Raw genomic sequence first — 22358 nt, 5'->3', positions numbered from 1 at the left:
TCTGAGGTCAAACAGCTAACAAGGGACGGAGCTGGGGGTTCCTTTAGGTCCACAGACCGTCAAGTCCATCCTCCTCATGCCAAACACTGGGAGCCTCTTCCTCACACACGGGACAAAGCTGTGCAGCACCCAGGATTCTCCCGGGAGGCCCAGGATAAAAGCTCATCGTGTTGGAGCTCTGGGTTTAGGGCCAGACCACTCTGTAATAGCAAGTACCTCTGACATGCACCTTGGGCACGTAGCACCATGCCTTTACCCAGGCCAGCAGCAGACATAACTAATCTACTGCAGTGCTGTTTCTTGTACTGAGGCAGCTACAATCAACCCAGGAGAGCTGGTTCCGATGAGCAAATCTACTGGCCATCCGTGGCCAGTGCTATAACACAGCTGTAGGGAAAGAGCACCCACAGCTGAGGAAGTGGGCAAGGAGAGAAACTGCTGCCTTTTCAACCAAAGGGGCCTCGCGCAATGAGGGGAGAAGGGGCAGAAGTTAGGCCCCGCCTACCCACCCACGGGACTGCGCAGGCTGGAGGCCGGGCTGCAGGGCCGCATGTGTGGCCTCCTGTGTGCACTGGGTGACTGGGAGCCGGGAAGAGCGAGCACCCTTTGGATCTTACATTTGGTTTTGCCCTTTAAACATTTTTATTTGCTTGTTTCTCTTTTATTTATTGTTGAAACAGTTCTTAAAGGATGATTTGTGAAAGAAAAGCCCTAATCCCCAGCCCCGGCTCATACACCTCCCCGCTCTGCAGCTCTGCCCCGTCCATATGCGTGCCACCGTGTCCACCGTGGGGACCGGTGTGCATGGAACATGGATGTGACAAGTGAGCACGGTCCCACACCTCCAGCCTTCCACCCCGGGGTTTCCAATGGCTGCACAGTTTACCGTGGCTTCCTTATCTGTTGGTTGCAGATTTCGAAGGTCCTCATTTTTATATTCAATGCTGCACTAAATATTTTTGTGCGTTTAGCACTTTCCCTTTGGCAGATTATTTTCTTAAAGTTACCTATTTATTTTCATTTTCTTTCAATGGCAGAGAAAGAGAGAGACAGATAGGCAGACAGAGAAAGAGAGCTTTTCCACCCACTGGTTTACTTCCCGAATGCCTGCACAGCCAGGGCTGGGCCAGCCTAAAGCCAGGAGCTGGAATTCAATCCCAGTCTCCCACAGAGGTGGCAGGGACCCAAATGCTGGAGCCATCACTGCTGCCTCCCCAAGTGTGCATTAGCAGGAAGCTGCAACTGGGAGCGGACTGGGGACTTGAACCCAGGCACTCCCATATGGGAAGTGAGCAGCCCAAGAGGTGTCTTAACTGCTGCTCCAAATACCCATGCTGTCATGGACATCAACATGGCACTTTGCACGGGCTCTGGCCTCCCGCAGGTCAATACCCGAGAGTCTCAGAGCCCTGTGCTCTCCTGAACGTGTGGCAGGCCTGGGAGGCTGCTGCGACCCACGGCAGGGAGCAGGAAGCTGAGGGCTGGCAGATAAAGAAGCTTCCGCAGGTCCCTTAGCAGGAAAGCAGCCTTGCTCGAAGTGGGATCTGTGTCCCAGGCTCTTGGTCCAAGACCATTTCACACCCAGAAGGCCCGGGTGCGTTGGGTGGGGGATGGGAACAGCTGCAAAGTCCCCAGGAAATGAGCACAGGAACAGCAAAGGGGGGCGCAGGCTCCGGGGGCTTCCCCTCCTCCTGGAATGTCCTTTCCCCACAGGAGCTCTGGCGTGGCTTCTTAATCCAGAGAAGATGCTGGGGGGAGGCGGGGCACCCCAGGGAGACCAGGCTGTGTTATCAGGTGAGGAGTGCAGAGCCGCCATCTCCCCCCACTGCTGGCTGCAGAGGGTCCCACGCCCCCTGCAGCTGGACAGCTGGAGGCGAGGGCTCCTGTGGGGAGGTGGGGAGGGCAGGCCGTGTGAGAGGCTCCAGAGGAAGAGGCTGGGTGGTCTCAGAGCTCTGGTCTCTCTCTGCCTGAGGCACCAGGAAAGCACAATAAACACAGGCTGTGCGGCCTCCACAGCCCCAGCCCCGGCCGCAGCCACTGCGGGGCAGAGTCCACTCTGAGCTGTAGCATCACCCACTGCCCGGAAGTTGTGTCTGCCAGTTCACCCAGCCAGGGCACTCCTCCCCTCCTCCCTAGAATGCTGTGCTTGTCATGCAGGCACCACCTCACTCCTAGCCCCCAGCTCAGCTTCCAGCCTTGGGCTCCCTGGGGGCTGCAGGGCCAGGGGCTGTCTGGGGTCCACACCAGCCCAGCTAGGTCTTAGCCAGCCCGAGTGTCAATGGCTGCTCACGGAGTCCTCTCTCTGTGTGTCTGACTCTGCTCAGCTTTGATGCTGGGACGACACAGGAAAGAAAGGTGGCGTCCTGGCACGTGGCCTTGGGCACATGGACCCTGGCGGTCAGTGTGTTCATCTGTAAGACAGGCAGAAGGCAGTGCCTATCTCACAGGTTGTGACGGGAGCGAAAGGCTCTTAAAGGGGTGCCTGACACATCGCAAGTGCCATGTCGACATCAGCTCTTACATTCTTATTATTTCCAGTTGTGGCTTCTAAACAACAAATAGAAATAAATAAGTGAGGCAAATGCAGGCGGTGTTAGCTGCTGTGCAGATGTTAAAACGCAGGCCTTTAGTGGAGGGGCTGCAATTTGTGAAAGTGCTTTAGCTCGGGTGGCTGAGAAAAGTCCGTCTGAGGAGGTGGTATCGGGGTCAAAGCTTAAAGAAGGAGAGGGGGCCGGCACAAGAGCCTCTGAGGCATGGTCACTCCACGCAAGCAGCAGCAGGTGCAAAGGCCCGGAAGTGGGAACCGGCTTGGGTGTCTACGAAACAGGAACATAGGACTCCGCAGCTGGGGCTGTGATGTCTAACAGAGCAGGGAGCTGCCAGCTGCCCGTGGCCTTTTACATCTAAAGCAATCTCAACTGGAATTAAGAATGTCATTCAGTTCCCCATTCTCGTCACCCACGTTTCCAGTGTCCAGTATCCACAGGGGGGTGGAGGCTATCATGGTGGACAGCGCAGACATGCGATAGTCTCATCAATGGAGAAAGCCCTTCTTGGAGTCAGGGGAGAGAAGAGGTTGACATGAGATGAAGCAGGAAAGCAGGCAGGGGGCAGAGCTCAAGGGCTCGCGAGGGCCCGAGCAAAGAGCCTGGTGTCTTTCCTAAGCGCCCTGGGAAGCTTTTGGGGGGCCCAGCCTGCGGCAGAATCACTGTGGTCGAAGGACGAAGGCGGAGCTCCCTGTTTGATTCTTGTACTTCTCTGAGCCTGAGAGGTCTTTACAAGTCAGAGCCAAACAGGAGCAAATAGTCCCCCTCACTCCCCAAACCTGCACGTCCTGAGTACCCCGGAACGCCGCAGAGACTTCCAGGGCTGTGGTATTCTCCTTAGTGGAAGCTAAGACGGTGCCCCGGTCCCAAAGTCACTCACTCTCCCAGGTTCCGGCTCTTCTAGACAACTTTGTGCCAGATTCCCCTCCGCAGGTGAAGGGCTTGCTCCTCTGGTACTGAGAATGCCGCCTTGGCCAACGGCCCACCTTGTGGCCTGGCCCCCTTGTGCCCCTCGGGGCCGTGATCTGGTTCTCAACATTGTGCGTTAGTGGTCCTAGGGATATGGCGACTGGAGGTGGGGCCTCCTGGGAGGCCCTGGGTCACAAGGGGTGGGGGTGCTATCCGAAGGCAGGCCTCACTCCCAAGGGAGCAGGTGTCAACATCTGAGCTAGGGCCCAGCACTCACCAAATGCTCTGCCATTGCCCTCCAGTACCCCCCCCCCCAGGTACCCAACCAATAGGGCCACTTGACCTTGGGCTTGAACCCCCAAGACTGTTGGTAAATAAACCTTTTTTCTTTATAAATGTAGCTGCCTAGGGTATTTTTGTTACAGCAACAAGAAGAAAATGAACTCTGCCCTTTCAAAAGCTCCGTAGCTAGGGTCCACTTCAAGGTCGGCTTCCCAGGGCAGCCTCTCGGCCTGGGCCCTCTCGGCATCACAAGGAGCCCTCCCTGGCCTTTTGCCCGTCTGGAAGGGACAGAAGAGGAGTCGGGCATGGAGCAGTCACCCTGATGGCAGCCCTAGGTAAGCCAGCCCTGGGCGGATTGGCAGACACCCCTAAGAGGGCAGCTTCTTTCAAATGCCAGGGTGGGCCTCGGTGAGCAGCCCCCAAAGCTCCCCACGGGCTGTGCCCTGTGGAGAGAGAAAGTACATTTCCTGGGTGTCACCCTGTGACAGGCAGGTGACACACGTGTTCCCAAGCCGAGGCCTTGAGAGAGCGCAGTGTCCCACAGCTCCTGGAAGCCGGAAGTGGGACTGGCACGCAGATCTGCGGGCTCCAGGATCCTGCTGCCTTGCGCCATACAGCACTGTGCCGCCTGAACTCCCTCAGGGTGCCAGCCTCATGGAGCTCCTGAGTCCACGCCACGTCCACTTTAAGGACCAAGGACACCAGATCTGGCTGTAGTCAAGACCCAACGCAAAGGGCCCCTCTGTCCTCTCCACCTCACCCAGTGGGGAGTTTAACAGCTCAGCTCCAGCTTCCAACTGTTGTCTGTTCCAGTAGCCCCCAACCCCCACCCTGGGCCTGCAGATAATGCTTTGATGTGGTAACAGCCCCTACTGAGCTCAGTGGCTAATCAGTCATTCAGTGGAGCCCAGGCCCTGTCAACCCAGCCTACCCTCCTGACCTCTGACCTCACCCAGGAGCTGGCCGCGGGGACAATTCCAGGAAGCTGAAGGCACCCAGGAGGCCTGGAAGGAGGCCAGGGACATTGTGACTGCAGCACGTGGGAAAAAGCACCCACAAAGGAGTCCCTGGGGGAACACAGCCGCCATTCGCCCTGGGGCAGGTTGAGGCTCCCCAGCTCCTGCTTGGCATCGCTAAGGCCCCTGGGACAGGCAGAACTGGGCAGCGGGAGGCAGGCTGGGCCGAGACGAGAAGGATATGTGGGCCGAAGAGAAACCATGTCCTCTCGTTTTATTAAAAATGAATGACATTGGGAGGGGTGACAACCCCGCCACAATAATCCTACCACAAAGAGGGAGCAACAGGGCTTCCAGGGCCACTGGCCACTGCGGGCTGCCATGACGGGGTAGCAGGGACGGCTGCCCGAGGCCCCCGCCACCTGCGCCAGGCCGCGCAACTGAGGGTCCACGCCAGCCCCCAGCCCTGGCCTGGAGGAAGCGCGAGAGGCATTGAAGGAAACGGAAGTTCCTTCTCTCTGACAGGACAGGAGATGAGCGGCGAGACCTGGAAGTGACCTTCCATCCGCGTGCGGTCAGAAATCTGGTCTTTGTCAGCCCTGTGATTTAAGAGGCTTAGAGCATCCTACGGCGTGTGAGCAAAGGATGTGTGCAACTTCTCTCTGCTGAACTGTTACGAGAACGCCGCACGGGCTCTCCAGCTCCACGCTCGGGCTCGGTCGCCGGGGACGCGTGTGGGAACCCAGAAGCTGTGGGAGACAGGGGGTGGTGTGGGCCCTCACCTGTCCCCTCGTGCCAGTCTTTCCTTCTCTGGGGGATGCTCGTTATCTTGCTTTCTTGTGCCATGGGGGCTCCTTTCTGGTCCATTTGCCTCCAGAAAGCCCCCGCAGAGGCCTGGGTGGGGAAGACAGGTGGGTGCCAGGGCAGGGGGTGGGGTGGCTCTGAGCCTTCCTGCCCTTCAGAGGCTTGCTCAGGGCGTCCTCATGCATGGAGCCCCCGAGGCAAATAGCCCTGGATTCAAGTCCCAGCCTCTCTGGGCAGCACCGGAGGCCTGGGCAAGTCTCCCTCCACTTCTCTGGGCCTCGGTCTCCCGATTTATAAAATGGGAGTTGCAATAGTTTGCAAGGTTGCCTTGAGGCTGAAACAGGCTTGTGTGTGTGTGTATGGTGTGTGTGTGTGCGGTGTGTGTATGTGGTATGTGGTGTGTGTGTGGGGTGTGTGTATGTGTGTGGTGTGGGGTGTGTGTGTGTGGTGGGTGTGTGTGGGGTGTGTGTATGTGTGTGGTGTGGGGTGTGTGTCTGTGTGTGGTGGGTGTGTGTGTAGTGGGTTTGTGTGGTGGGTGTGTGTGGGGTATGTGTGGGGTGTGTGTGGTGTGTGGGGTGTGTGTGGTGTGTGGTGTGTGTCTGTGTGTGGTGTGTGTGTGTGGTGTGTGTATGTGGTGTGTGTGGTGTGTGTGGGGTATGTGTGTGTGGGGGGGTGTGTATATGGTGTGTGGGGTGTGTGTGTGGGTATGTGTGTGTGGTGTAAGTGTGGTGTGTGATGTGTATGTGGTGTGGTGTGTGTCTGTGTGTGGTGGGTTTGTGTGGGGTATGTGTATGTGGTGTGTGGGGTGTGTGGGGTGTGTGTGGTGTGTGTGTATGTGGTGTATGGTGTGTGTGTGGGTGTGTGTGTGGTGTATGTGTTGTGTGTGATGTGTATGTGGTGTGTGGTGTGTGTCTGTGTGTGGTGGGTGTGTGTGGTGGGTTTGTGTGGGGTATGTGTGTATGGTGTGGGGGGTGTGGGTGGAGTGTGTATGGTGTGTGTATGTGTGTGGTGTGTGTATGTGGTGTGTGTGGGGTATGTGTGGGGTGTGTGTGTGGTGTGTGTGTGGGGGGGGTGTGTACATGGTGTGTGGGGTGTGTGTATATGTGGTGTGTGATGTGTATGTGGTGTGTGGTGTGTGTCTGTGTGTGGTGGGTTTGTGTGGGGTATGTGTGTGTGGTGTGGGGGGTGTGTGTGGTGTGTGTGTGTGTGTGGTGTGTGTATGTGGTGTGTGGGGGGAATGTGTGGGGTGTGTGTATGTGGTGTGTGGTGTGTGTGTGGGGGTGTGTGTGGTGTATGTGGGGTGTGGTGTGTGTCTATGTGTGGTGGGTTTGTGTGGGGTATGTGTGTGTGGTGTGGGGGGTGTGTGTGGTGTGTATGTGTGATGTATGGGTGTGTGTGTGTGTGATGTATGTATGGGGTGTTTGTGTGTGCTATGTAGTCCTCAATAGCAGCTCAGTTACCGGCAGCTTTGCTTATTGCTCCGCCGGCCTGTGGGTTTAGGATGTTTGCTGCGGGGTGACTCTAATTCGCTTCGGGCCCACAGCTTGCTCGCACATTGTCAGACCTGGGCTGGATTGCATTGTGACACCCCCGTGGCCATCATCTCCTCACTAGCCCGGCCTCTCCCCAGAGGCCCTCTGTCTCTGCCGTCCCCGCGGCTTCCCCACCGCTGTGAGCAAATGACCTGAGACTCCATGTGGCCAGACAGTGCCCAGCTAGGGAGCCGGGGAAGCGGGAGAGAGAGGAGGGTGGGGCCGGGGCGCCAAGGGCTGTGTTTCCTGCCTGTGTTCTGGGCACACTGGGTCTCGGGAGGTCTCTCGGTCTTTTGGGCCAGGATCCAGCTCTCTGCAGGGACAGGGACAAGTGGGCCAGTCCCACCCCCGCTGAGGACCTTGATGGCGAGAGCCTAATGAACTTGCTGTAGGGTTCTTGGCTGATTCTGCAGGGCCTGCCACGCGTTTATGGGTCACAGATGGGGAGGAGAGAGAGAGAGAGAGAGAGAGAGAGAGAGTCCCTCCCCCGCTGCCTTGGCGAGAGGCCCCTGTCCCTCCTCCCAGGGCTCCTAATCCCTTGGCCAGCAAGGGCCTGTCCTCCCCAGCTGAGAAGCTGCAGAGCTGGAGACTTATGTATACACCCCATTATTTATTGGGGGGGCCTGTGGCCAGGACAAGGTCTGCAGGCCACAGCACATTCTCCGCTGTCCTGGCTCTTCTCACCTGTGTTGTAAGCAGGGAGAGGAGAGGGGAGGGAAGGCAGAGCCAAAAATGAGGGGAACAGACGGAGGAAGGGGCACGTAGGCGGTGAATCCCTATTACGTGCGTGGTGCTGACCGCACCTGCACAGGGCAACCTTGTTTACACATGCAGTGAGTCACCGGCACCTGTGCGTGTACACTTGTGAGCAGTCGAAGTGTGTGTCTGGGAGACAGGATGTTCGCAGGTGTCCAGATCCCAGCCCTGACTCCCGCGGGATGGCCTTATAGACACAGACACTCTGAGCCTCAGTTTTCTCATCTGGTAAGTGGGGACAGGAAGGAACTGGAGGCAGGCCCCAGACACAGTGTGAAGCATTCGTGGAGGGCGGCAGCGATGAGGAGCAAGGGAAGCAGGAGGCCAGAAGGGATGACAGGGAAGAAGAGAAAACGGGAGGGGGTCAAGAGGGAGCGAGGGGGAATGGGGAATGCGGCCCGTCTGCTGCTCCCCACCTGAGATCTGGCCCCGAGTCAGTTTCCGGGCAGCACCTTGGGGGTGTGTCCCTGGTGACAGCTGCAGCTCCTGCCGGGAAGCCTCAGCCAATGGCAGAAAGTGCATGGGGCAAGGGTCCCAGCATCCAGGCTGCGGCTGCCACCTCCCCACCCCAGGGCCTGCAGACCAGCTCTCCCCAGCAACCACTGCCTCCGAGGGTTCCCTGTTCTCTCCTGGCAGGAATCTGGTTCTTCCTAGGGCTCCCTGCTGAGAGTCAAAAAAGCACCCTGTGTCTTTAAGGAGGCCCTGGTTGGGTGCAGGCGGGAGGAAGGTTAAGACGATTAGCTGGTGCTAACAAATTTAGGATGTGGAAGAAGTCTTTTCTTGGCTGTCCATCAAAGAGAGGATTGAATGTCCTCAAGCTTGGAGAGAGCAGGGAGAGGAGGCAGGGGCTGGGGGAGGGGAGCAGGAGGGTGCTCCCAGCCTGCCTGCTCCCCCACGGGCCTTCCGTGGGCACTGGGGCTGTGTGGGAGTCGGGCAGGCCTGCTGGGCAGTCCCCCGTCCCAGCGCGGGCCTCTCCATCGGCCAGTCTGTCTGTCACCGCCCCTCCCCCACCGCCCTAGCCCCAGCTCAGGTTCTGTCCGAAGCAGCTGAGCTGAAAAGTGACCCTGGAGGAAGGAGGCCCTTCCTGTTGACCAGGCACCAGGGCCGCTCTCCCCTCACCCCACCAGAACCAGACCCCTCCTCGCCCAGCCTCCCTCGTCACCAAGGGTGGGGCTGCTTTTCCTCTAGGTTCCTGCGCAGGGCCCCCCAGAGATCACAAACCACTGGCAAAGCCTTCCTGAAAGGTTATTTCCGGCGTGGGCTGGAAGGAGGGAGGGCGCGGGAGCCGGGTCGGGGCCAGGTCTTGCGCCGGGAGAACACGGCACTGTGCCTTCCTGCCCAGCCCCTGGAGCCCAGGGAGCTCCCTGTCTTGAGGGGAAGAGAGAGATGAGAATGAAGATACACCCAAACGAAACGTACACAAGAAGCTCATGGGAAGTTCTGTATTACGAAAAAATATGCCTGCATTTCCAACTTCTTTCGCAACAGAACAAACGTCTTTGGAGTCCGTGTTCCACCATCCCTTGGAAATACTGTGTATAGGACAGTGGCTTTCCAGACTCCATGGGGAAAGGCTGACCTGGCCTGCTGATCTGAATGCAGGCTTCTAGGCCACAACCTTGGAGATCCCAGCACCCTGGGTCTGGCCTGAGGCCTGCACATCTGCATTTTTAAGCAGAGCAGGTGGATGTTGGAATTGACTCAGAGACAGACTGAGATGGAGAGAACGGCACAAAGGCTTGTAGGGATGGTGTAGGGGGCAGGGGGCGCTCCCCTAGGCTGGGGGTTGGGGAGGGGAGGTGGCAGGGGTGCAGAGAAGATGTGGCTAAGTGAGATGGCCTGGGGTGGGACACCCCACGGGAGGGCTCAGCTGGGTCTGCGACGTGCAGACCAGGTGGAGGGGATGGGAATGGAGGTGGGGGCACTCGTCAGGAGGCTGCAGCAAGAGTCCCAGGGAGGGCTGCCCGGGGTGGCGGGGCCGAGGAGGGGCAGACCTGGGTCCACGAGACAGAGCACTTGGTGGACTGCGGAGCGAGGGTGGGGTGTGTGTGTGTGTGTGTGCAGCCAGCGTGGCTCCCAGGACTCCAGGTTTGGTGAAGGGCAGTGGTTCTCTCTGGGGCGGGGAGTCCTGGAGAATGGGTGGGTTCTGGGGAGACTTGGAGCTCCCTGGGGGCCGTCCTAGTGGAGATGGGCAGTGGACAGCAACACATAAATACCCAGCATGCGGGGAAGAAAAATGGCTGGAGACAGAGATCTGGGAGGCAGGAGGTGGCAGAAGCCAAGTGTGTGGCTGTCAAGCTCTTGACTGACGTACATAAGACAATCACGGGACAGGTACTTGGTACAGCAGCTAAGAGGCCCACATCCCACACTGGAGTCCCGGGTTCCAGTCCTAGTCCACTCCCAGCTCCAGCCCCTACTCGTGTGGCCCCAGGAGACAGCAGATGACAGCTCAAGTACCATCCATGTGGGAGACACAGATGGAGCTACTGGCCGACCTGGCCCAGCACTGGCTGTTTCAGCCATCTGGGGAGTGAGCCAGCAGGTGGGAGCTCTCTGTCTGTCTCTTTGTCTCTCCCTCTCTTCTTTTTTTTTAAGATTCATTTTACTTATTCAAAAGGCAAAGTTATAGAGAGAGAGTAGCAAAGATAGAAAGAGAGAGATCTTCCAGATGCTGGTTCACTCCCAAAATGGTTGCAACGGCCAAAGCTAAGCTGATCTGAAGCCAGGAGCCAGGAGCCCCCTCCAGGTCTGCCATGCAGGTGCAGGGGCCCAAGGACTTGGGCCATCCTTGGCAGCCTTCCCAGGCGCATTAGCAGGAAACTGAATCAGAAGTGAAGCAGCCAGGACTAGAACTCATGCCGACGTGGAAGGCCAGCGTCACAGGCAGCAGCTTTACCCACTACACCACATCAGCCCCAGCCTCTCTACCCCTAATAAATAGATAGAGGAAGAAAACCACAAACTAGAACACACCCACCGAAACGAAACACTTTATGGAGCAAGAGGTCCCTTACCCCATGCAATGCACTTGATGCTTTCCACTTCATTTCATTAAAAAAAAGAAAAAAAAAAAGTGATCTGACAGGCTGTGCCCTGCCAAAGGAGCCCTTGAAATGCGACTGGTGCAAGTGAGGAACATGTCCTCAACTTCACTGCATTGGAACTCATTTAAATACAAGTCAGTGCAGTCTTAATGGACACTGTAGTGTAGACGAGAAAAGACCCAGGAGGTTAAGCAACTTGATCAAGAGTCTGCACTTGAACCCAGGGTTGCCTGGCTTTGAGACCCAGACTTTGGACTTGAATTCTCCTTTTCTCACTCCTAGATTGGTGCGGGCTTGGAGATGAACATGGTCACAGCAGCCACAGAACGGGCTGGTGGCCTTCCCTGGGTAGCTGAATCTTTGGGCCCCTCAGCCGCGGGATGTGGCTCCCTTTCCTGTTGTGACAGTGGGCACGGGAGGACCTGACCTGCACCCTGAGAGCCACGGTTTCTTTGCAGGAGACCACGGGTCACGGGTTCAGCAGGTGGGGAACATCAACACCTGACTCCTGCTGTGCTTCTGCGGCCCGGGCAGCTGGGAGGGAGCCCCACCTGGCTCGGCTCTGGCACCACCTCCCACGCCCCGGTGCCACGCCGTTACCCGAGCTCCTACCAGCTCCTTCCTGCCTGAAACCCTCACACACAGGACCCCGCAGGCTAGGCAGGGAGCTAGGCTTCCTGCTACCCAGAGGAGCAAACCCTGAGGGACGCAGCCCTTGCCCAGTGGGTACTGTGGTGAGCCTGTCCTGGCTGCCAGGGACAAGGGTGCAGGGTAGATGATGGCCTCCCTGGGTATGTCTGTCTGCACCAAGCGACCTGGGGTAGAACCGCAGAACAGGGACATCACGTCTGGCTGAGTGCCAGGACCCCTGGGTTCTGGCCCCTGCTGTCTACAGAAGCCAGGCTGGGCTTTCACGATCCCAGCGTGAGCAGGTCACGGCTCTGCTCCATGCTCTGCAGTGGCTCCCCATTGCTCTTAGGATACAGGTCAAAACCGCACCTGGTCCATTAGGCCCGGCCCGCTGCAGGTCCTGCCAGCCTCCGGAGCCTCGCCTGGCACCACCCTGCTCCCAAGTTCCCTGCTGCTCCTTCTTCCCTTCCTCATTCTCCCCCTGCCCCCTCCTGCCCCCGGCTCTTTGCGCAGGCTGCACCCTCTTCCTACAAGGCCCTGCCCCCTCCTTTTTTGCCTAATCAATTCCTACTCCCCTGCTAGATTTCTGCTCAGAGATCACGTCCTCACTGAAGCCTTCCTGGACCTCTCCTCACTTCTCATGGACCCCTGCACCTCCTTGCAGTGGGGCTGTCATCCTCGTGCTTCCCTCACTGACCTGTAAGGTCCACAGGGCAGGGCTCAAGTTTTGCTCCCCACTGGGTCCCCAGCACCCAGCAAAGGCCTGGCATAGAGTGTGGTGCTCAGTGCTGGCTCCTGAGTGCATGAATGGGACTTTGTTGAGGCCGTTCCATGCTCTGAGCCGGAAGCCTCGCCAGGTCGATGCCTGCCAGGTGCTGGGGACACGCGGTGCCCACTGTGTGGAGGGGACACAGAGTGTCACAGCCAGAGAGGGGCTCTGGGGAGGCTTCTCGCAATGGTACATAAGCCCCAGCCGGGGAAATGGGAAGAGGTCAGGAACAGGAAGGACCACGGAGCAGGTCACACCCAGGGCCACGTCAGAAGGGCCCGTGCGGGTTAATAGGCAGAGGCCGGGAAAGGGCGCTCCTGCGAGGGGCACAGCAGAGGCCCAGCCCTGGCCCCGAGATAGCGCCCTGGCTCCGGCAGCTCTGCCACGGCCGTGCTGCTGCTGGGGCCAGACGGGGCCAGCCTGGGCGTGATGGTGAAGGCGCTGGCCCCACTGTGGTGTGTCAGGCAGAGGGGCGTCCTGACCGTAACAGGAGAGGAGTGCACAGGGCAGAGTGCGGGGCCCCTTCCAGCGCTGGCGCCGGGGCCGTGTGATTGCTGGGCTGGTGGGGCGCCAGCACAAGCCCCCCCCCCCCCATGCTGTGTTTCCTCCCCGACCTCAACCTGAAGGTCACGTAGGCCCCCACTTCCCTCTCGGGGGCCATTTGGGACCCCTCATTTTGTCCTTTTCTCCAGATCCCTTAGGGGCCATCTCTCAGCATAACAAGTCCCTGGAGGTCAGGAGACACGTTCTGGACTCTGTCCTGAACTCACCTCACTCGAGTTTCAAAGGGGCGCCATCGTCCTGGGAGCTGGGGATTCAGTGAGCAAGGAAATGCTGCCGGGTGGGAGGAGGGGAGGGCAGCTCGGGCCAGCGCTGGACGCCGTCTCTCCTGCCCCGCCCCTGCCCTATCCAAGCACAAGCCCAGGAGCTGCAGGTGGCTCCAGGTGCTGCTACAAGCAGATGCCACTGCTGGGGACATGGAGCCGGGGGACCCTCGCGTGACCAGGTTCCTTCAGTGCCCCCGAGTGCCTCCAGCCTCTTCTCCTGCCCCTGCCCCTTCAGGACACCTGCTCCTGCCCAGCACATGGGTGAGCCCATTCTCTCGCAGTCCTGCCCGTGGTCACCTCTGTCCACGCTTCCCACCTCCTCTGTCACCATGGCCTCCCCTCTGCACTCCCACAACGGGCTTCTCTCTCCCTGCACCTTCATTGCACCAAAGGAACATAAAACATAAGGGTGAAACTCACAAACCACACAGGCCAGAGTCCCCCCAGGGGCCACCGGGCTGGTCCATGGACTCTGAACTCGCTCTCTTTCCATACTTTCCTTCTTGCTCACTTCTCCGGACCACTCCATCCGTACTGCTCTTCTTCGGGCACAGCAAGCTCATTCCTACCCCAGGACCTTTGCACACGCTCCTGCTGCTGTGCAGAAAGCTCACCCCCAGCCTCTGATTTACTTTTCTGACTTATTTCACAGGCACCTTCACAGTGCTCCATCCTAGGCCAGGGTCCGTCCAAGCTCCTTCCATGTTCAGATTTGTGGTTAACTCTGTGTCCCTGTCACACACAGATGCCTCTGCCTCCTGCCCCAAGCTTTATTTGTCAATCACACCTCAATACACTGGGGTGTGGGGGGGTGGGGGTTGAGTCTTCCTGATTGTTTCTGCATAGCACTCAATGGATGTTTTCCCCTTTCTCTCCTCACATGCCTGTTCTGTCTGTCCCACGAGACAGGAAGTCCCTGGGTGCGAGTCCTGTCCGTCATGCTGACCCTTATATCCCTAGTGCTCTGTGGGTGTTCATGGCAGGCGCTCAGTAAATATTTGTCCAATGAATGAGCGGAGTCACCTGCCCCGGCGGCTTCTGTGACCGTCACATTCTCCACGCGCCGCGGCTGGCATGTACGCACTGCAGGATCTAATTGGTGAAATATTTCCTGTGGCCACTGCTGGGAGACCCAGTCAGGGGTTGGGCTTGGAGAAGGCAGGCTCGGGTCTTGTCCATCATCGTGTAAACACGCAAATAACAACTGGCACATTTGCAGAGAGTCTCAGCCACTTAGGGCTTATAAAAGCACTTCAGCCGTGGGAGCTCACTGGCCTACCCCAGCTGCCCTGGGCACCTGGCACAGGCCCGTTTTGTGGGTGCAGGAGCTGAGCCCAGGGAGTCGGGGCTCCCCCTCTCACCCCCCAGAGAGGGTGTGAAGCCCTCGGCAAGGCCTGGGTGCAGCCGGGCGCTGGAGCTCTGTACACAGCAGGGGGGCTCCGTTCACACAGCTGTATTTGCTGCAGCCGGCGGACAGGGCCTGGACCTGCAGACTCCCGAGCCTGGACCCCAGGGCAGTGGGACTTCAAGGGCTCCATAGGAGGGACAATGGGGGTGAGCCCAAGAGGACAGGGCTGGGGCTCAGGAGCGCTGGACAACAGTGACCCTAAGCCATTGATGAGATGCCTCTCAGGTGCCGGGTACTGGGCCGCGAGCTTTATGTAATCTCCATGACAGAGCAGTGAGGTGGATGTCGTTACTACCCCCATTTCACAGGTGAGAAAGCTGAGGCTCTGAAGACTTAAGTCACAGTTAGACCCCGGAACTGAACCAGCAAACAATGCTGCCACTCACGGGTCCGGGCGTTTCCAGGAGGGGCGGGGTGATGCTGAAGGAGCCCCTGACCTGCTCTGAGCATCAGAGTCTGTTAGCAAAGCCCAGGTTCCCACTCAATCCTTCCTAGGCCTGTCCAGCTCTGGCCTGCGTTGGGCAGAGGAGACAGCAGAGTGTAGCCACTACAGCGTAAGGAAGGGGGCTGCCTGGGTGCCCCTGTAGCAGGACCAGATCCTGCCCTGCCCAGGGGGCCGTGGGGGAAGCATCCAGGGTGGCTGCATGGCCAGATAACCAAGACCATGGTCGCGTGGGAACCGAGAAGGCCTGGGAGATCCGGGCACTTCCAGACAGCCACACAAACGTCCCAGCGGACCTGAGGCTGGGCAGCCCCACAGCAGCACTGCTGGGACGAGCAGAAGTCGGCCCCAGCCCGAGCTTCCTCTGGTAAAATCTGCTTCCTTCCCCGTGTGTTTAATGAATGAAGTCAGGTTGTTTTTGGCACAATCTTGGAGTGTGTCCTTCTACGGAAACACGATCCTCCTGCCCTAAGGGGGATGGGCAGCGGGGACTGAGCAAAAGCCAAGGCCAAGTCAGCAGAGGCAAAGAGAGGGGGTTAGGGCAAGGCCCCTAGGAACAGCCTGGGTGGGCGGTGGCCTCGGGGACCAATCGGCTTCGGGGATGCGGCAGGCAGCATCTCTCTGTGTTTCCGTGAGCAGCAGAGGTGTCGCCTGTGAGGAAGCAGGGCTGTCTGATGCACACATGGATCTGGAACCAGACACCGGCTTGGCCGGCGCCCTTGGCGTCGAGAGGCGCGGGAGCCTGCGGTGCTGGCTGAGCCTGGCCCCTCGGCCTTCTCACTCCTGTCCACCATGCCTCAGTTTCCATCAAACTCCTGCCCTCCCTGTGCCCCTGGTGGTGGCTCTGGGGACCCACCTGGGGGACAAGACATGACAGGAAGAGCCCCACGTGTTCCTCTGTGGCCATTTCTTGCCCAATTGGCAAGTTCCCTTTTCCCTCTCGGGACCCATTGGCCCCAGCCGCAAAGTGAGGGGTCGGACAATGTCAGTGGGTCTGACTTTGTGCCGACAGAGCTCCGGGGATCTCCAGAGGTGCCTGGAGGGGGTCACCGGTGGGACACACCCTGGGCACCCATATACCCCACCTCCTCCCCAGGCTCAAATGCACGGGCTCTGCTCTCACATGGACAAGCAGCGTATGTGGACTTCATGTAAGGTCTCTTGCAAAGCAAGGGTTTGCTGCCACCCAGCCCTGCCTGAGAGGGCCCCAGACATCTGTTCAGGGCCGCGAGTCTGGGTTCTGTAGCTGTGAGAAGGTGGTGCTGCCCTACAGGGCCCTGCAGGATGTAGGGGGCAGAGACTCCTCTGAATCTGGCTGGAGGGGTTGCTGGGAGCCAGAATGAAGCTAGCGTCACTCCACAATGCAAAGACCCTTCTTCTTTTCATGCAACACTTGGGGAACCCCCTCCTCCTCCTCCTCCAGCCAAGCTGGGGTACAGCTGGCAGGTGCCCCTATTCTATCAGGTCAGGAAGCTGGACTCTCCTAGAGCTGAATAGATTTTTCCAAGGTCAAGTTCTCTCTCTTTTATTCACATTTGGTGGAGAAGAAAGGAAAGGGGTGGGGTGGGGGGCAGAAAGCAAAAAGTATCTGCAAAAAATGAGGGACAAGGGTGCCTTGGTGTGTGAGGGGCCTGCCCAGGACGCCCTGTGGCCATCAGAGTCCTGGATGCCCAAGTTCCATGTACAGACCAACGTGGCATTTGCATGACATTGACAAAGTCCTGCCTACCTTTAGGCTTCTCTGGGTGACTTACAATAGTGACATGGGAATGCTATGTAAATGCTTTTACCCTCTGTTGTTCAGGGAATAAAGACGAGGAAAAAAGTCTGTGCATGGTCAGTGCAGGTGCGAGTTTGCTTTGAGATATTTTCCATCTGAGGTGGTGGAGTCCAGAGGCGTGGCCCCCGTGGATGCGGCGGGCTGAGTGTGTGCTGAACGCCAACCTCAATTAACCAGAAAGGGCGCTCGGTTATCCAGACCGATGCACTTCCAGGACAAAGGAGCACCGGACTTGGAAATAACTGATTAGCGAGGAGGGGACTCTGAGACTTGCAGCGTTTTCTCTCAGAGTCAGCCCACGTGCAGGCTGAGTCAGGGACCGGCTACGTGTCCCTGCTCTTCGAGGTAAGAACAGAGCATCACACACCCACCGATGCTTCCCAGCCAGGTGACGGGGTCCAGGAGGGAAGGAGACCTGCTCCTGGGGAGGGATTCACATCCAAGTTCTAAGTCTAAAGGACAAGGAAGAAGACAGGCAAGGCCCAGACAGCCCCCTGCACCCAGGGTGCCCTGGAGCCTGGTGGTGCGGCCAGGAAGCCCCTGCATGCCCACACGCAGCGGGCCTGGGCAGCACATAGCCCATCTACCCATCCGTGCTGCCCCCACGAGGTCTGGGATTCGCCCTGCATCCCCACCCCCTCAGCTGCCCTCCCCCCCCACCCCCCCGTGACAGCTCACATAGCTATGTGTACAGCTGGCATGCCCCAGACACCCACTGCCTGCTGGGCATTAGCTTATAGCTTCGTGCCAGACCCACTCACCGCATTTCCTCCCCAGCTGGGTTTAGAGTGGCCAACAGGACCTGCTAACCCCCAGCCTTACTCCCGGCTTCAGGCTCCCCAAGGTCTGCGGGCGGCTGAGGAGTCAGCCTGCCGCAGGCTTCAGCCTTGGCTATCTCTGCTCCTTAACCACAGCTGCCCCCTGGAGACCTTTGCACAACCCCTGCCCGGTGCACCTGCCACACTCAGGCAGACAGGGGACATAGGCAGCAGGGCCTAGAGGACGCATCAGGCTGTGAGCCAGGGTGCACAGGGAGCAGGAAAGAAGGGGCAGGCACTCCACCTGTGGGCACTGACCCCTCCTCCTTCCTACCCTCCCTTCCCTGCCTGCCCCTCCCCCTCTCAGCCTGTGTGCCCCACCACCACCACCACCACAGAGCCAGCTCCCTGCTAAGGAGGAGCTTCTCCTGCTTCTCATCGGGGAGCTGAGTCAGCAGAGCTGTGGGGTCCCTTCTCACCCCTGGATCAGGCGTTTTAGGCCCAGGGTCTCTGTCAACACTCGGTTCTCTTTTTTTTTAAATAACTTTTTTATTTGAAAGAATTACAGGAGTAGGAGGAAGGCACGGAGGGAGAGAGAGAAGGAGAGAGAGAAAGAGAGAGAGAAGAGAGAGTCTTCCATTCACTGGTTCACTCCTCAAATGACCGAAAAAAGCCAGGAGTCTGGAACTCCATCCAAGGACTTGGGCCATCATCTGCTGCCTTTGCAGGTGCATTAGCAGGGAGCTGGATGGGAAGTGGAGCAGCCGGGACTCAAACTGATGCCGGCGTCATAGGCAGCAGCTTAATCGGCTGTGCCACATCACTGGCCCCAACCCTTGGTTCTTGACCCACATACCTGCCTGACTCGTGGCTGACCTCACAGGGGCTGGGATCATGGAGAATGGGGCCTTGTGCTGGACAAGAGAGAGAGACAGACAGACTGAGGCACAGTGTGCCTGCATTCTGACGCCACTCTGGTTTTCCCAGAATCGGACCTCGGGGGTTGGAATTCTGGCACCATGACATGCTAGCTCTGTGGCCTTGGCCGTGTTCCATACCCTCTTTGGGCCTCAGTCTTGTCACATGTAGAATGGAGATGACAGAAACACCTGCCACACAAGTAATTCTGAAGATGAAACGAGCCCAGGGCGGAGACGGCACTTGACACACCTGTTGTCGCTGTCATTAGCGCAGGCCCCCAGCTGCCTCCCAGCCCCCAGCCATTGCTCAGGCCTCAGTTTTCCCACCGGGCTGCAGGGTGGCCCTCGGGCCACTGTGAGGCAGCTCCCTTCTGGAATCTCAGAGCTGGATTCCAGTCCTGACCCTGACACTTCCCAATCCTGTACCCTTGAGTCAAGAACTCTGAGCTCCCAGGGGCCTCACTGGGAGAATGGGGTAATTGGAGTCATAACCCCAGAGAGATGCAGAAAGGGTGCAGCGTGCACAGGGTGGCCACACTGGCTGCCAGCAGAGGCTACCTAAGTTGGCTTGAAGGCCAGGGTGTAGCTGGGGTGGGGGATGACAGGCTGGCCGCATTACGACAAGGACTGGGGGCAGCTGGTAGCTCTAGGAGGAGACCTGAGGGCTGTGTCCCACCTTCTGGTGCCTTAAAACTGCCGTCCTGTTCACTGTCCCTTTCTTTGCAATGTCAACCATATTCCTTTAGCATCACTGGGCTGGGGAGGGGATGCTCTGGGGACCTTCCAGGGTGCAGCTGGCATGGCTATACCAAGGCACCTTTGCAGGGCTGGGCCCCAGTGCCCTGGGAGGGGCTGGCTGTGAGTCCTGGGTGGTGAGGAGGCAGGGGCTGGCTCTGGACCCTCCAGCCAGCTATCCAGCAAGATGTGACCCTGTCCTCTGGCTATCCTATGTGGTGACCCTGGCAGGAAACCTCATGATGGCCACAGGATCCCAGCTGACTCTCACCCCAGGACCAGCATGGGCAGGGGCACCACGCACCCCCACGCCCTCACCTCCAGCCTGTCCACACAGAGCTCGGCATGCTTCCTCTGCAGCCTCCTCCCACCCCTCCCTGTCTTGCTCCAGGGCCTCAAAGACTTGGGCTAAGTCTTGGTTCTGTCTCAGAGCCTCAGTTTTCTCTTCAAAATGAGGATAACCACAGGCCCCTACCACAGCCATGCGGGATCGGGATATAGCAGTACCATATTTAATGCATGAAGTACAAGGCCATCTCTTGGTTAAATATATGCCCCGATTGGGGCGGGTTGCTGGGCTCCCAGGCTCACAAATGCCCTGACACCTCCCTTGCCACACAGGTGGACAGCACTTGCCAATCGTACGTCTGCACCGTCTGTCGTCCCTCCCCTGCCCCTCCACGCCGTCTCTGAGTGGGGCTGCTTCGGTCTCCTCCTGGCTCACCCATCTCTCACGTCCCTCCACACTGTGCCATGCACAGCTGGACCCTGTCACGTGCCCTCTCAGAAACCCACCGCATAAAGGGTGGGGTCCAACTCCCTCCCTGATCTGCCTCCCTGACCCCCAAGTGTCCAGTCCAGTCTAATTGCTTACTCCACCCTCCCTGTGGGCTTGCTACAACCATTCCAAATCAACCCCCATTTCCTGCAGCGAGGGGGAAAGAACAACCGCCGTCCTTGGGGTGGCTCCTTCACCACGCAGTCGTTTCTTTGTCCTAAAATGCCCTTGGCCACACTTTCTTTCACTGAAACTGCTTGCCTTTCAAAGCCTGCTTCAGATGCTACTTCCTTCATAGAGATCTTTTCAGAAATTATGTTTATTTGAAAAGCAAGGAGGGAAGCAGGGAGAGAGGGAGGGAGGGAGGGAGGGAAGGGGAGAGAGAAAGAGAGAGAGAGATCTCCCATTGGCTGGTTCAATCCCCCAAATGCCTGCAATGGCAGAGGCTGGATATGGCCAGTGTCAGGAGCCAGGAACTCCATCCAGGTCTCCACAGGGATGGCAGGGTTCCAGCTACCTGAGCCATCACCTGCCGCCGCCCAGAGTGTGCATTCGCAGGAAGCTGGGATCAGGAGCGGAGATGAGACTTGAACTTGATATGGGATGAGCATCCCAAATGGTGTCTTAACCACAAGGCCAAAGGCCCACCCCCATGAAGCCTTTCTGGATTCCTCCCTTAAGAGGAGCCAGTTCTCTCACGTGTCCCCAGCGTGAGCCCAGGCTCCTGCCCAGCACTCCCCGAAGCCTGGACAGGAGGGCCTTGTCTGATGCACTGGTTTCCCACAGCACTGAGCACAGGTCTGGAGCAGCGCTTGACTCACTGGCGGCGCCTCACTTGCCCACGTAACCAGCCTGGAGCCACGGGAGTGCACGGCCAGCCCGGGGATCTGGCTGCTGGTCCCTGGCCAGCCTGTGCTAGTTGCAGTACCGGGGTGGAGGTAGAGTTCATTGAGCTCTTCTGCCTCCTGACAGGTGCACCGGCAGCACAAACACACAGAACTCTCAGGGGAGTGGGCGAGCCTTCTTCTCTCCTCTCTGAGGGAAAAGGGGCCACATGGCAGGCGCTGCTGTCCACGCGAGCCCACCCAGCCCTACAGCTGTCCTGGGCCCACCTTCTGACCTTCCAGAAGGTACTATAGACAATGAAATTCCTGCAGAAACCCAGGCACCCCTAGCCCAGCCAAGGGCAGCCCTCACCCATCAGGGCACTGACAGAGGCTGACGGTCAGCTCCCTCTGCGCCGGGGCTGGCTGGAGCAGGTGGGGGGGGGGGTGATGTCCCCAGGCCCTCGACCCTCAGTGAGCTCCAGTCGCCCTCCCAAGGAGCCAGCCTGCACCTGCTCTTGTCACACAGATCCTTCCACTGCCACAGCTGCAGCAGCCCTTGTCAAATCCCACCGGTGGCACTCAGCAGTCTGCCTTCTACAGAGGAACTGGACGGGCGCAGACCCCACCGCCCTCCCCCTCCCATGGGTCACTTATACAGAGCTCCAGGAATGACCAGGAGCTCACACAACAGCCCCTACGATCCTTATTGACAGGTAAAAGACTAACTCAGAGGGTGAGGGGCTTTTCCCAGGCTGGAGAGCTGGGCACAGAGAGGTGAGATTCAGGCTGGAGGCTCCTCCCCCACAGCAGTGGCCACTGTCTGGTCCTGGGGAGCAGGTATGCATCACACCTGTTTCGTGTCTCTTGCAGTGCCTAGTGTGACGTCACAGAAAGAGAAGCATCTGGAATGTAAGGAGACACCCTGGCCTCCCACAGAACAGAGAGGGAGGCAGGAGTGGGCTGACATCATGGGCAGCCCAAGCCCAATTTCTCCACTACAGTCAGTGACAATGGTGGCACTCACGGGACTGACACAACTAGGCAGGGGCCTAACTTTTGCTGGTGACCCCCTACCATCAGGATCCCTTCCCACCCATACTATCATCATCACCATCATCATCATCATCATCATGACAGTCATTTAAAACTCAGTATGTGGGTCTGGCACTATGGTGCAGCAGGTTAAAGCTCCAGCCTGCAGTGCCTGCATCCCAAATGGGTGTCAGCTCGAGTCTTGGCTGCTCCACTTCCAATCCAGCTCCCTACTGATGCGCCTGGGAAAGCAGCAGAGGATGGCCCAAATCCTTGAGCCCCTGCACCCAAGTGGGTGACCCAGGAGAAGCTCCTGACTTCAGATCAACTTAGTCCCAGCTGTTGCAACTATCTGGGGAGTGAACCAGCAGATGAAAGAACTCTTTCTCTCTCTGTCTCTACTTCTCTGTAACTCTGTCTTTCAAATAAATAAAATAAATCTTAAAAAAAAAAAAAAAAAAAAGAGGCCGGCGCTGCGGCTCAACAGGCTAATCCTCTGCCTAGCAGCGCCGGCACACCAAGTTCTAGTCCCGATTGGGGCGCTGGATTCTGTCCCAGTTGCCCCTCTTCCAGGCCAGCTCTCTGCTATGGCCCGGGAGTGCAGTGGAGGATGGCCCAAG

General features: G+C 58.3%; 1 protein-coding gene across 5 annotated transcripts in view; it reads right to left on the bottom strand.

Moving 5' to 3' along the window:
• Positions 1-22358, bottom strand: part of COL13A1 (collagen type XIII alpha 1 chain) — a 141252-nt gene that overhangs the window by 94631 nt on the left and 24263 nt on the right. For all 5 annotated transcript variants that reach the window (XM_062213967.1, XM_062213969.1, XM_062213971.1 and 2 more), the window contains exon 3: positions 20631-20638. In XM_062213967.1, the coding sequence (XP_062069951.1) occupies positions 20631-20638 (8 nt within the window). The remainder of the gene's footprint in view (positions 1-20630; positions 20639-22358) is intronic.

The sequence above is a fragment of the Lepus europaeus genome, chromosome 17 (assembly GCF_033115175.1).
Source record: "Lepus europaeus isolate LE1 chromosome 17, mLepTim1.pri, whole genome shotgun sequence".
In the NCBI taxonomy this organism is placed as follows: domain Eukaryota; kingdom Metazoa; phylum Chordata; class Mammalia; order Lagomorpha; family Leporidae; genus Lepus; species Lepus europaeus.
This window is presented reverse-complemented; position numbering and strand designations above follow the sequence as displayed.